Source organism: Sprattus sprattus, assembly GCF_963457725.1.
Source record: "Sprattus sprattus genome assembly, chromosome: 20".
NCBI lineage: Eukaryota > Metazoa > Chordata > Actinopteri > Clupeiformes > Clupeidae > Sprattus > Sprattus sprattus.
In genome coordinates this window covers 2,248,586-2,259,768 of record NC_137918.1, presented here as the reverse complement: position 1 = coordinate 2,259,768, position 11,183 = coordinate 2,248,586, and the positions used below count along the sequence as shown (strand labels likewise).

The following is an 11,183-nucleotide window of genomic DNA, read 5'->3' as shown; positions in this document are numbered from 1 at the left end:
ATGCCAGCTTGAGTGTGAGTATGTAAGCATATTTGTCTTTGTGTATCTGTATCCTTGTTTGTTAGTTTGCTTGCTCACATGAAATATTCATCATTACTATCATTACTTTTCATCTCTCCTTCTGATCTGTACTCTCTAGTTCCCACTTTAGATTGTGGACTAAAATCAATCTCCTCAATGTGAGCTCTCCTCACCATTTCACTCTTTCATTCTCTCTTTATACTTTGGCTTTGTTTCCTCTCCACACCCTTTCCCCCTCTTCTTACCATCTGTTCATGTGTCTGTCATTTTTTTGAGCCTTCACGCACTCTCTCTCTATTGGCTGTTTGCACGGAGGATAACAGTGGCGGGACTTTTTTGTTCAAGTCATACTTAGAGGTTAGCACAGTGAATGTTTCGAACCGGTTTCAGGGAAAAGTTATAACGACAGGTGAGTTGTAGGCTATTTCAAACCACTGCAACATTCGTACCACCCCTCCCAAATGGATTGCCTGAATGTTTCTAGTATATTGCCAAACTCACCAAGGAAAAAGCGAGGACAAATCCAGGTACCGTGAGCTCGAGCGAATTGTTTTGTTTATTTAATTTCATATAAACGTTAATGCTACGTCGATGTTACAAGCGTACTAATGTTAGCTATTGTGTTACTAGGTTATATTTGGACCAATGTTCTCTGGAAAGAGGTAAGTTATCCTATCTCTGGCTGATGTTAACCAACAAAGTTGTGTACGTCAAGTTGAGCTATGTTAACGTTTACTGAAGGTAAATTCATAATATAACATTCTCTATGTAATTGGGTAAGTTAGACAACGATTTTGGTAACGTAAATTAAATAGTATTGTTTAACATCTGAGCTAGGATAACATGAATGTTACTACCCGACGTTGCACCAAAGCGTGGTTTTGAAGACTAATGTTACATCTAAGCTGCTTGTTAGCGGCGAAGAGAAATGTGCATTGAAATTGAATGCATTTTTTTTTTAGATTCATATTCGTTGGCATTGCAAACTGTGAAGTGTTTCACGACTGAGACTTAAAGTCTAGCCAAAATGTTGTCATTGTCCTCAAACTTTTATTTTAGTGCCTTTCGCGCCAACGTTTGGAAAACTTCTTCTTTAGGTTAATGGCGGGTTAAACCTACAGACGCATACCGCCACCTACAGATATCTATTTAGACAGTGCAGGTTTGGGCAACACATAAATAAAGAAAAGAAAATAATAATAAAAAAAATGAAAGGGATATTCATAATTTGTAGTCCAGAAGCTCTGACCTATAGTTTTACAGAGTAAATACAATGTCTAAATACCTATTTAAAGTAACTCTCATTAACACTTGGAAAGGGTGGGGTGAGGTTGAGAGGAAGATCACTGATTAAAGTTTCCTAAATTTTTTCCATTTCTGAATTGACACTTCAAGGTGCAGGCCGCTTTTGAAATCCAAATCCTTTTTGTCAAATACGAATTGCTCTTCAGTCTCCTGTAAGGGCCTGTCCATTGCAGTGTGTTCGCACTGTACAGTCTTGGCTCTGTAAATGGGAAACAAACATAGCGACTTGAACCAAACACTACACTATACAGAAGCGTCTTTGAGAACTTTGAAAAGCGCTATATAAATGTGATCTAGTACAACTATTATTATTATCATTATTTTTATTCCAGTCAATCCAAACATGGCCTCTGGAACATGGAGGGAGGGGTGTTATTTGATTGGCTGTTGAGCTCAAATATCAACAAGCACCACAATCACAGACTGCATCTTTAACCCTATCTGTTTATATTTTACAGCACTGAATTGATGCGGAGAGTGCGTAGGTTCCAGGTTGCACAGTACAAGTGCCTAGTGATAAAATATTCCAAGGACACTCGCTATTCTGACCAAGGGGTTGCCACACACGACAAGTACGTGTTTTTTCCCCCCATGCCTTCATGTTCTTTTGGATGTCAGGATTGGTTATTTTTGAAGTCATTAAACCGTGTCTCTCCCCAGGTATACAATGGAGGCAGTACCAGCCAACTGCCTTGAGGATGTGCGTCCTTTGGCACTGCAGGCTTGTGTCATTGGCATAGATGAAGGACAGTTTGTGAGTAGTCACTGAATTAGGAATGTCTCTCACAAAGACCGTCACCATGGGAATAAACTATTATGATATACATTGACCTAACAGACAGAGTTTTACTGGCTGACTAACGCCTTCCACTTTTTTTATGCTTCAGTTTCCAGACACCGTGGCGTTCTGTGAGGAAATGGCCAACAAGGGCAAGATCATCATTGTTGCAGCACTGGATGGAACCTTTCAGAGGAAGGTATGCACTGTTTGGAGCATGTAGAGATGGAGATTGTTAAGCAGTAGCAAGCCATTAAATGCTGATGAAAATGCTTTCAACTGTTTTTTTCCCTGTAGTATAGAAAAATAACTTACACATTTCCATGTATGAAAACCCACAGTGGCTGATTAAACACATTTAAAGGGAGTACATTATAAATGGGTGAAACTTGTGAAAAGTGTGTAAAGCTATGCGGTTGGCAATAGTATATACTTTATAGGTTTTGTTTAAGAAATACACGTGAAGTTGGGTCTTGTGTGTATATGGCGTGCTTGGGGATTAATAGCACCCCACTCCGTGCCTGTAGTGGACTACTGAAGGGAGATGCTCTCCTTTGAGTGTCCACTCCAGCACCACAGGGTAGGGCAGTTGTCTACAGGCAATGAATGGGGTGCTACGTCAGAGACCAGAAGATCGAGTTGGGTGAAACACTGACCGTACAAACAGTCATTTTCTACCGTTATTGGGGTAAACAGACACAGGTGTAGCTCATGTTACCAAGTTGTCTGAGCCCCATAGCATGTACAAGCCTGACGTTGGCTACACAAGCGGTTTGCGCTGGCTTGCCCTCATAGGATTTCATTGTATAGCCGTTTGGCAGTTGCGGTTTTAGCATTGTAACTCAATACTGGACAGATATCGGTCGTTGGACCCAAAAAGATCCCAGGATGAAAAGTCCCAAAGTTTCCCTTTTAAGGAATTACATCAAATGTAGATTTTTATAAAAGAAAAATGTGATTATGCCTTTGTCTGCCTCCTCCCACTGACCCTTAAACTCTCCTCCTCCTCCTCCTCAGGCATTTGGCAACATCCTGAACCTAGTGCCTCTGGCAGAAAGTGTGGTAAAGCTGAATGCTGTCTGCATGCAGTGCTTCAAAGAGGCAGCCTACACAAAGAGGCTTGGTGCTGAGAAAGAGGTAAGAGGACCAAAGAGTAAGGTCAGCTTGACAAGAGCTCATTCTGTGGGATTTTATCTACAGTTCCGGGTGATTCACACAAAGCCGACATTTGCTGAAATTATTTAGGCTGTGTTTACTTGCGTTCCCAGTCCTGATCCTAGCCTTGCGATTAAGTGGATGTAAATTTCATGTGCTCACTTCATAATACCTGAAAAACGGATGCTAAAACTAGTGAATTCCTCAAAATAAAAATAAACGCGTGAAATTAACTACAACTAAACTTTAAAATTAAACAAACGATAATAGCTGATTGGAAACAAAGCCTTTGTGAACTAGTGCAGAGCGCTCTATGGAAGAAAAAACTCAATGGGTTTTAAAACTACAGAAAACTACAGAAAACACTAACATAGTCTGGGGGTGATGTGAGTTCCACTTCACTCAGGAAATCAACATGAGACTGCTTCTTATAAACATCTGTCCCTTTGCCTGTGTCCCAGGTGGAGGTGATCGGAGGAGCTGACATGTACCACGCCGTGTGCCGTGACTGTTACGGGGGCCTTGTGGCAAAGAGTGGGAAAGAAAATTTTGGGCCGTCTAGAGAGGAGACGCCTCCGAACAAGGTCTCCAGCAAGCAGCTGGACCTGAGCGCCCAACGTAAACTGTTTGGCCAACTACAGCTCTGAGTGGGTCTCAGATGGGCATGATGGATGAACTGAGGCGGAGCATCAAAACCAACCAGTGTCAGTTGTACATGTCAGATGAATTGTTTGTGGTACAAGACTGTTGTAAAATGTAAATTTGGTAGAATTAACATATTTGGTTGTTTACGTGGTGTGTATTTTTAACCGTTTTTAATCAACGATCACAATAAAACATCACTTTCTGTACAGTACATGTGTATATACCAGTAGCATAACTATGATTTGATGTTTTGTTTTGCATATTAAATTAAATATTTGAATGAAATAAACTTTAGTTTTCATTTCAGAACTAATGTTAACATTTTAATCCTTATTGATCCATGAGATTACAGCTGGTTGGTACTATACGCATTTGCCATGAACATCTTTGGTCTCTAGCAGTGAATTTCCATACAGTATTTTATTTTTATTCAATTGTAAATAATTATTTTATGAGCTGGAGATCTCTCTGCATGGTGTCCTTGGGCGTTGCCAATGCCTTTGCTTTAGTATCTCAGAATCTAGATCAAATTTGGATCTTATACGGTTGTATGAAGGACACACACACCTGTGATTCCCACCAGCCATCCAGAGATTCCAGACTATGTAGTTATGTGGTCTGAGTCAGAACACTGCGAAAATGTTAAAAGCCTTCACAGAACCATAGCCAACAATATTGCCACAATGCCCTAGTTGGCATGTTAGCAGGCTTTTATCAGTGCCAACTAGGCTGTTGGTGTTTTAAGGTATGTAGCTAGCTCAAACTACTTCAAATACTTTATTTCTAAGAATAACATTAATTCAATTGAATCTATTCATGAGACTTAACTTTTAGTTACATCAACGGCACTTGGAAAGTTGGAATTTTCTTGTAAAAAACATGAGCGATCTCCAATAAAATTCTGGAAAAGATTGATTTATGCCCTTTATCTTAACTACGCCCACACAATTGAAATGTGTGCCCACAATTAACTCCTTCAAAACTTGTTTTGAACATTCTAATAAAATATGTGGTAAAAACCTTCAAGCAATACAGGTGTGAGACTACAGCTTTATTTTTTTGGGAAAGTTACAAAAAAACACAAAATTTAATGATCAGAATGGCAAGGCCCCAACTTATTACAGACTCCACTCATGTCACACATATAGTCCCCATTTTTCTAACAGACATTTGACAAGACGTGTCTATGCCGACTTCGCCAGGCAAAGTGACAGCAGGCTACAGTTACAGATTGATTGGAGGAGAGGCTTTGACCAGATGTTTTAAACAAGTTTCCTGATCAAATCACAAAATGGACAGATTCCAGACGTACCCACACATCAAAATGCATATTGCAGTCATAAGACCTGTGCAACTCAAAGGAGTCATAGCAAACTTACACACAGCAAAAAGAAATCTAACATCAACTGCAAGGTGTACACCTTACGGTGTAAAACACACAAATTAACCTACAAATGTGTTCATCAAGACTATTGTCTCTATATTGGACCCAAATAAACAATCATTCTGCAACATTCTAAACACACTGGTGAGGTTGTATCTGCTGCAGTATGCTCATAACACATGACAGCATTCACAATAAAAACATAATCAAAATCGACAAATGGACATAAAATGATTGACGTGAACGTCTCACGTTCTACATTGATGAATTTCATTATGTGCTCTGAATGTTTACGTTCAGCAACCATACAAGAATCATGCAGTTAACCCAGTTACTCAGTTCAGTTGTACTCCAGAAACTGTGGCACTGATCAGTTGTACTGATAATTAGCCCTGAAATCAAAAGAGAAACAAATATCAATAAATGTGATGTAAAGATGCACTCCCCAGTAAACACAACAGTCATTTTAACTCAGTACTGAACTGAATTGTCATTTTCAAATAGGACTCACAACCGGACTGTTTTCATTATTTCTACAAAGAACCTGATTCTTATAACCTTCAGAATTCAGCTTGACAGCCATTTTCATCTGTGAAGAGCCATGATTAATCACCTTTCACCAACAGATCATTATTAGTTAGTGTAGCCTGTGTTGTGAAGACAGCACACTCAAACTCACAACCTCAGGCATGGGAGACCCATAGATGGGTAAGGAGGTTAACTCACTCTACAGTTCTGTACGTGCTGGCTATCATTATATGAGGTTATCCAAAGAAAGCTTCTCTATAGAACATTTTTGAAGAACCCACAAGAGACCTCTTTTCTGTTTGAAGAATGACACTCACCAACATTATCCAGCACATGATGATCACTTCGCTGTGTTTGACAAGATGGAATCAGCACTCCCAACGCTGGAAGTGGCACTGGTGGTGTTATCTGAGCTGGCAGTGGATACTGTTGTGAGGAAGATGGTATATATACAATAAATATAAATGTTTCTACGGCTTTCATATCAGACACAAGGGAAACAAAGGGCCTGTGTAGCAACAAAAGTCATGTGAATAAATAAATACTGTCAGGCAAAAACATACTGTTTATTCTCTTATAAAGTACAGAGCCATAATGTTTATGACAACTAGCAGAGTAAATTGTTGAAATGAGCTTCTGACTATTTTTCATTTATTTGTGATTGTAACAACAACAGACAATAGCCCATGATAGTCTGTCACACATAATTTAGGAATAAAGGACATTTACACCCCATAATTATTTAATTAGTCTCTCAGTTAATTAAGAGTTTTAAACATATTTTCAAAATGAAATAAGAAACATTTTACCTGAGCTCAAACCAGAGTCGCTGCCACCTGAATAAATTAATGTAAATAACAGAATAATATTAATGTAAATAATTTTTAAATTCAAAATCCTCAGATGAATCAAGATGCACAAAATGCCCTGAACTGAGTTTGCTCTCTGCATGAGTGCAGCAAAATCAACACAGGACCGTCATGCACTAAAAAAAATACATACCAATCTCAACTCCCTTCAGCCTCTCGGACATTACAACTGGATGGTCAATAGACTCGTCAGATCCTATTTGGGAGACAGTAAGGAATATGGACTTCTTCTTTACAATCTTCATTGGAAGCCATAATAAATGTACCTTATATATAGTGATACATATACACTATATCCATACTGAAGTATACTGAAAAGGTACAATACATGGGCTTACCTGTGTTTAGCGCCTCTGTCTCAGCTGGTGCTGCTTGGTTCTCAATAGTCCTGTTCCCTATAGCATCAGTAAAAAACATGTCAGTAATTCATTATGTGATTTGGACGACCATTACTGCTGTAGACACACAACTTCATCTCAACTCAAAACAACCTCGGATTGAAGTATTTCAAATCATTCTCCAATTTTGTGTACAATGGTAAAACCTTAACATTAACCTTAACCTTAAAACCTTAATATTCTCTTTAATTATATATTTATTTAATATACTTTTGTCTGGCCTAATTTTACCTTATAAAACTTGCTTTAACATAAGAAACAATAAATGGGCTCACCTCTGTCAAGCCACTCCATCTCAGCTGGTGCTGCTTGGTTCTCATTAGTCCTGTAAACTGCATCAATAAAAAACATGTCAGTAATTCATTATGTGTTTTGGAGGGCCATTACTGCTGTAGACACACACATTATTTTTACAACAAATCCCACATCATTAAGAACCTGTGTTGGAAAACCTACCAGCTTGTTTTCCCTTGACAAGTACAACCACAAGAATGGCTACACCACCAACAAGGAGGAGGACTCCAACTCCAACTCCAGCAGCAATCGCAACAATAGGTGAAGAATCATCACACTTAACTCCATCTGAACACAGTAAGGATTAAAACATTAATCAAAGCACTGTTTCTGTCATAGCCAAATGAACACCACTCAACCACAAGATTTACACAGGAAAATAGTGTGTTAGAACAGCTAATGACCTTTGCTTGTGTTGGGATTAATCATACAGACATAGCATGCTTATTTATCTACATGATTCATGGGTCTGCAGAAGACTGGACCCCATTGTGAGAGGGCTCCCCTGGCCATGTGGCAGAAAGGCAAAACAGAACCTTTAAGTAAACTTTTACATTTTAACTTTAAACCAACTTTTAAGGCTCTTCAAGGTGAATGCACATTTGAAGACACAGATGTTGTGCTGTGTGACTGGTTTTGTACTTTTTTCATATGTTTGGCAGGGAACACAGAACACCTTTCGCTTTCTGTGTAATTCAATTCAGTTTGTTTTCCCTTGGTGCTGAATAGTTAAAGAAAAAGGACAGTGCTGGGCATGTATTAATGCTAGTAACAGGCTGAAGATATGTCATGCTTTATGAAGTGCCTTCAAATACACTAAAGAGGAAATCATTTTTGTCAAAATAGTTTAATACATTCATTTGGCAATCTAAATAGTCCTCAATGAATCTATTCCTGTGTGGTGTAGTTTGAAAGTGAAAGTGCAGTTTCAAAAAGGTAGACACAGACTTGGAAAAAACATCCATCCATCCACATGAAGCCCTTCAGGGGGACTGACTACAATTTAAATCCTGACTTGAGAAATGTCCCTCAAAACATGTCCTAAGTCAGCACTGCTCTGTAATTAAATCTATGAGTCTCAATAAGATCATCTGGAGTCTTACCATGCCTAATCACCTTAAGACCACACATCACATATACAGTATAAACGCACACAAAGATAATCAGATGGACAGATATGGTGAAAAATGCGATTATTACCTTTCTCCCAGAATTTGACAACTGGTGTTTTGAGGGTTTTGTGGTTTATGATGCACTTATAGTCATTGGCCTCAGGCTTTGGCACCTCAACCTGCAACCTCACCTGGTGGGTGCCATCACCATTTGGAAAGACATCTTTCAACTCAGCCGTAATCACAGCATACTGGCCCCTCTGAATAGACATGTCAATGTCTTTTGGATGGAACCCTGTAGCCAGGCAGGTCATGCTCAGCTTATCACTGGAGAACTTGCTTACCCTAGCAAAAAGATAAACTTCTGGTGGAGCTGTAGAAGACAGATGTGAGATTAGTCTATTTTTTCTTTCTTCTTTTCAGATTATTCTCTGACATAAGAAAACACGATTGACAGTACATACAGGCTTGTTTAAGTTCTTCTTCAGCGTAGGCCATGAATTTCTTCAACCACCCCACACACTCTGTCTCCAGGTAGCCCTTGGTGTACTGGTTGAGGACGGGCACACCGTCCCACTTCCTTTTAGTGGGTATTGCTTCAGTTGTTGCGGCTATCCACTGCATGTTGGCATCATCAAAGGACAGGAAATTTTCTCCATCATAGTTGTACTCATCAACGCCACTGACAAATTGGGCGCGACCATCAGAGTATTTGTCAACCACACAGCCATGTCTCCAGCTCAGTACGTGAAGATCTGAAGGGCAAGTTTAACGAGGGAGAACAGACTGTAAAGCTGACTGTGCAAATGTAAGCCATGGTTTAAAAATTCAGTCAATAGTTGAGTTAACTCAGTGTGTCAAAAACAACCTGCTCACCAGAGTCATTCTGCTTCTTGCGTTCCATCAGAATGTTCACGTTGACTTTGAACCACTGCTCCTTGCTCATGCGCGACTGGGTTCCCTTGGTCCAGTAGTCCGCGGGAAGCTTCTCTCCCATCCATTTCTCCTGAGGGATCTTCTTCTTATCTACACTGTTGTAGTAATCAATCTTGCGATCATCCAGAAGGCCCATTGCAGTAAAATCATAGATGTTGGGTGCGGCTATGGGCTTTGATAGGGCTGTGTATATGTAATAGAGGGAATGTCTCTCTGGATTACTTGGTAGACCTTTAGGGAAATACAGAAACTGAAAGTCAGAGACTGAATTTATTGGACAGGTGTAACAACCGATAACATTACACTGCAGCACGAAAGCAGCCAAAGTCCAACTCCACATGAATTTTATGATGTTTTGCAAAGTAAGGTATGGCTCATGTTTCAGTCTTGCTTAGTTACTGGAATCACATGTCACTTTACAACTGATTGTAAAATAGACAACACAGCCAGAGATAACTTGAAAATAAAAGCTTATTATTTACTAATGGCTGAACACAGAAATAGCATTGCCCCTCGAATCAAGCCATCTAAAGAGTTTTTGTGAGTTGCTTTTCAGTTTGTAAATATATGCTCTTTTAAGGCGTCTACAGACTGATATTTCAGCAATCTTATAAATTCAGTCACACACTGAGCGACATGAATCTAATAACCTTGGGAACGACATCAAGATTGATGTTTGTAGACTGTCCGATGATAACACTAGCTAAATTGTGGGTCTAGCGCCAGTGTAGCATTGCTGTGTCATTTCATGCTGCATTTTGATGGCAATGACCATAGAATATCTCTAGACGAGGTCGGCGCGGCCGCACAAACAAAAGCGCTCGGAACGGTCGCTCTGAAGAAGCATTTTCTCTAGACAGCCACATGCGCTCACACCTCATTGCTGAAAAAAGAAAGCTATGGAAAAGACCCTCTATATGGACGCTCACCCTTAAGAAATCAGTTAGCTAGGCCTACATGAAGTTCTACATTGAAAAGGCCTATCTATCTTGGGTTGAAAAGTTTAAGTTAAGCGACACATTTGGTTGACCTATGGTTTCATTTTCTGCCCACATCTAAAAGTAGGACGCTAGCTTGCTTTTGTTCACGGTCAGAAACAAGAACCTCAGAAAACAGCACTTACCGTTTAAAGAGTGAAGGATGACCCCAATAAACACCGCAATTGTAGTTAATCCCATTTTTCAGAGCCCTACATTGAACCATCCGTTCCAGATCATCTGCTGCTAAAGTTTGATTTGGACCCCGAGACGGACTTTGGAACATTATAATAAAAACTAACCAATGAATGTTGCAGGGTGATCATAAAACTTGTTAATATGAAAAGACGGAAGACAGCGGCACCTCCAAACCTGTCGTCGCCATTTTGACAATTGTAAAATATACACTTTAATTGTAAATACTTATTCTGAAGTAGACAATTCAAACTCTCACCTGTTTGATATCTGCTCCTTGTTCACTACGTGTCATTCTCACCATTACCCTCTCTAGAGCTAGAACACCATTATCACTCTTCTCTGGTTTCATTAAGTAAAACTAACTATTCTTCATTACTCTTCCTTCATATCTCTGTTACTAACCCTCCGAGGAAGGCTGATGTCTTCACCAAGCTGAGGTTGATGGCCCTTCAGGTACCAACAGTAACGAGTCACGTAAAAACTGTGATTGCCCGGTCACAAACAAGAACCTCAGAAAGCAGCACTTACCGTTTAAAGAGGGAAAGATGACCCCAAAAAACACCGCAATTATAGTTAATCCCAT

General features: G+C 39.6%; 2 protein-coding genes across 2 annotated transcripts; one reads left to right on the top strand and one right to left on the bottom strand.

The window, feature by feature from the left end:
• Positions 1-410: 410 nt before the first annotated feature.
• On the top strand, positions 411-3,906 carry tk1 (thymidine kinase 1, soluble; the record flags this gene model as incomplete). The annotated part of the gene is made up of 7 exons (XM_080858845.1): positions 411-548; positions 652-683; positions 1,785-1,898; positions 1,987-2,080; positions 2,214-2,303; positions 3,122-3,241; positions 3,721-3,906. The coding sequence occupies exons 1-7, from the start codon at positions 483-485 to the stop codon at positions 3,904-3,906; spliced, it is 702 nt and encodes a 233-aa protein (XP_080714971.1). The 5' UTR covers positions 411-482.
• A 2,250-nt stretch (positions 3,907-6,156) lies between these two features.
• Positions 6,157-11,183, bottom strand: LOC308381192 (zinc-alpha-2-glycoprotein-like; the record flags this gene model as incomplete). The annotated part of the gene is made up of 7 exons (XM_080858711.1): positions 6,157-6,242; positions 7,024-7,080; positions 7,522-7,665; positions 8,578-8,862; positions 8,954-9,244; positions 9,366-9,656; positions 11,129-11,183. 7 exons carry the CDS (start codon positions 11,181-11,183, stop codon positions 6,157-6,159), a joined length of 1,209 nt encoding a protein of 402 aa, XP_080714837.1.